General features: G+C 32.4%; 1 protein-coding gene across 1 annotated transcript; it reads right to left on the reverse strand.

The window, feature by feature from the left end:
• Window positions 1-1,675: 1,675 nt before the first annotated feature.
• On the reverse strand, window positions 1,676-2,614 carry LOC133820910 (uncharacterized). The gene has a single exon (XM_062253475.1). It carries the CDS (start codon window positions 2,461-2,463, stop codon window positions 1,921-1,923), a length of 543 nt encoding a protein of 180 aa, XP_062109459.1. The 5' UTR covers window positions 2,464-2,614; the 3' UTR covers window positions 1,676-1,920.
• Between the last annotated feature and the right edge of the window lie 255 nt (window positions 2,615-2,869).

A 2,869-nucleotide genomic window follows, 5' to 3' on the forward strand; every position in this document is an offset into this window, starting at 1 on the left:
AGCGGTTTTTTCATATTATTAAATTCAGAATTCGATTTTCGATCCAGATTGGTGCGATCCAAAAACTGACCAACCAAACCAATTAAAAAAAAGCTGACCGTTTTGAACTGTGGTTTGGTCGGTTAAACCGACCAAACCGAAGTCCATTTTTTAAAAAAAAAATTCCATAATTTTTGAGGAAGTTTTAGTTAAAAAAATTAAAATATTTAGATTGTTGAAATCTATTTTTGTGCTTTTTTAAAACATATATATATAGAACATAGTTATATTCACAAATTTAAAAGTTTGAAAACATAATTAAAAGTCCATAAGCATAACATAACTTACATATATTTGTAATTTCGGTTGGTTTCGGTTCAAACCGATTGCTCACACGAATTTTTCAAACCGACCGAATAATAGCGGTTTACGTCGTTAACGGTTTTTTCAGTATTCGGTTTAATTGGTTTTGATTTTTTCAGTATTCGGAAGTTCGGTGTACTCAATTTTTTTTTTGTTTTTCGGATTTTATGCTCAACCCTAGACTGAACTTTGTGTGTTGACCATTTGAGAGCATAGTGAATTTTTATTGTGTAAATATCAAATATCAGAAAAGATAAGTAGTATCAATTAAGACCCAACTATATTAGGAAATTACCCAATATAAATCACTCAATAATTTTTAATTGTATTTTTTATTATTAATAATATTTTAATAAATAAAATAAAATCAATTTAAAAAAGGAAACTATTAAAATAAAATTTATCAAACGTTAAAAGTGTATATACTTAAAAGTAAATTTCAAATATTTTGATACATATTCTCATATGCATTATTCATAAACTAATGATAATTTCACTTGGGAAAGTACTGTAGAAAGCATGTGGGTATGTCATTAATATTACATATGAAATTGAATTTCTCATGATGGCATTGTCGGGAAATTTTTGCATAAGAAATAGTAAACATTAACAATAATAATAAACTTATAATTTGATTTGGATTTTTTTTTAGGATTTATGTTTGTTTGGAATCTCAAATTATATTTTAGATACTGTCTTTTGTAAAATAATTTAAATAGTTCTTTAAATCGATTTTGGACACAGTATTTATTAGTTAAAATGATTTTGATTTTAGTTTAAATTATTAATTTAGTGAATTATTTGTAATTTTAATTTAAAATACTTAAATCAGAATCGAATTTAGAGTTCTATTTGAATCATTTTATAAAAATACAAATCCAAAAAATTATTAATCAAAACACAAATCCAAACATTTAACCGAAGAAAACACATGTCCACAAAAGTAAAAAATAAAAAACAATTATTTTTGTAGCAACAAATTGAAAGGAGTTGACTAAGTCTTCTAGCTTGTTTGGAAGTAGACAAGATCACACAAACACGGGAACACCAACACGCGGTGTCGCGGCCACATATGCGCTGCTGAGAACGCTGCAGCGCGCGCGCGGGGACCAGGCTTCTCATGGGTCCACCGTCCACAACCAAACAAAGGAAAAAAAACTAATTTTGTCACATCGTATTTTCAGCTTTGGTTCTCCTTGGACCCATAATTACTGTAAATATGCAAACAATTTTAGAAATGTTAAATTACAATTATTATTTTTGTTATCGAGAAAGTCACTTTTCTACAATTGCCTACTGAATGAAGTGGCAATTGAGTTGCCAGAGAGGCCTATGGAAAAACTCGAAAATTCATTGAGAACCGACTAGATTGTCTGTCTCTGATCAAACAATACAAAATTCTTTAGACTTTCACAAAATTACATTTATAGTAGATGAAAGAAAACGAAATTGTGAATTTTCCTAAGTACCCTGATCAAAAAAATCTGACAGGAGTACTACAGAACCAAAAGCAAGAAAAACAAATTGAGAAATAAGAAATTTAATGAATTAACAAATGTGAATGACCATGTTCATAATTCATAGTGACACCTGCCTCTGCATTTTCATATCTTCATAAAACCTTTCGATAAACCTCTCAGCTCGTAAATCAATCGAACCATCTTCTTCTTCGACTTCTTCTTCAGATTCTTCCTCTTCATCGTCCCCCCAATCCAACGCCCCACATTTGACTTTGACTTCTTCATCAACGGCTGGCAGAGCTTCAAGTTGCAGAGAACAATCCCCGTAGTCTCCTCCTTCGGCTGGAAAATTATTACCCAAACATCTGCAAAGAAAGAGCTTTGAACACACTCGTTCGAGGCTTATTCCATTCCCAAGCTGCTTTCTTTGGTACCCAATAAGAGGACGAGTCTTAGAAGGAGAGAACTCGTAAGCTGTAATGTACCCATAATTGTAATACTTCTGATTCTGAAGAAGCTTGACCTTGAAATTCCTCAGCTTCTGTGATTTCATGAACACAACAAGCTTAGGAATAATGGGTTTTCTCATTTTCGCCACAAAGATTGAAACTTTGAGCATTTTTGAGACTTTGTGAAAGATGGGCAATCTCTTCCTAGGCATTTTTTGGTCGAGCACTGCGTTTGGGACCAAAGATTGAAGCTTTGAAAGAGAGGAACAAGCTTAATCGGTGGAGCCATGAGAGGCAGAGAGGTTTAAAAGGTAAAGGAAAGGTGAGCCAAGGAGGAGCCGAGCTGTAAAAAGGTGGGTGTGTGGTCATGGTCGGTGGCACTTTGGACTTATTATAAAACGAATTATAAGAAGCTAGCCGTTGAACCCTCGTGGGGTTCCCTTTCAAAGTTCAAGTCTTTCCCTCTAAGTTTTCAAAGTTTGGATTTTGAAACTCTTTTTTTTTTTTACTAGTTTTTTTCAACTTTTCAAGGCCATACCTTTATAGTTCAACCTTTTTGGGGATAAATAATTTTACCTTTACTGCATGTTACGTAAGGATGTGATTTCGAGTTTTAAC

Source organism: Humulus lupulus, chromosome 3 (genome assembly GCF_963169125.1).
Source record: "Humulus lupulus chromosome 3, drHumLupu1.1, whole genome shotgun sequence".
In the NCBI taxonomy this organism is placed as follows: Eukaryota; Viridiplantae; Streptophyta; class Magnoliopsida; order Rosales; family Cannabaceae; genus Humulus; species Humulus lupulus.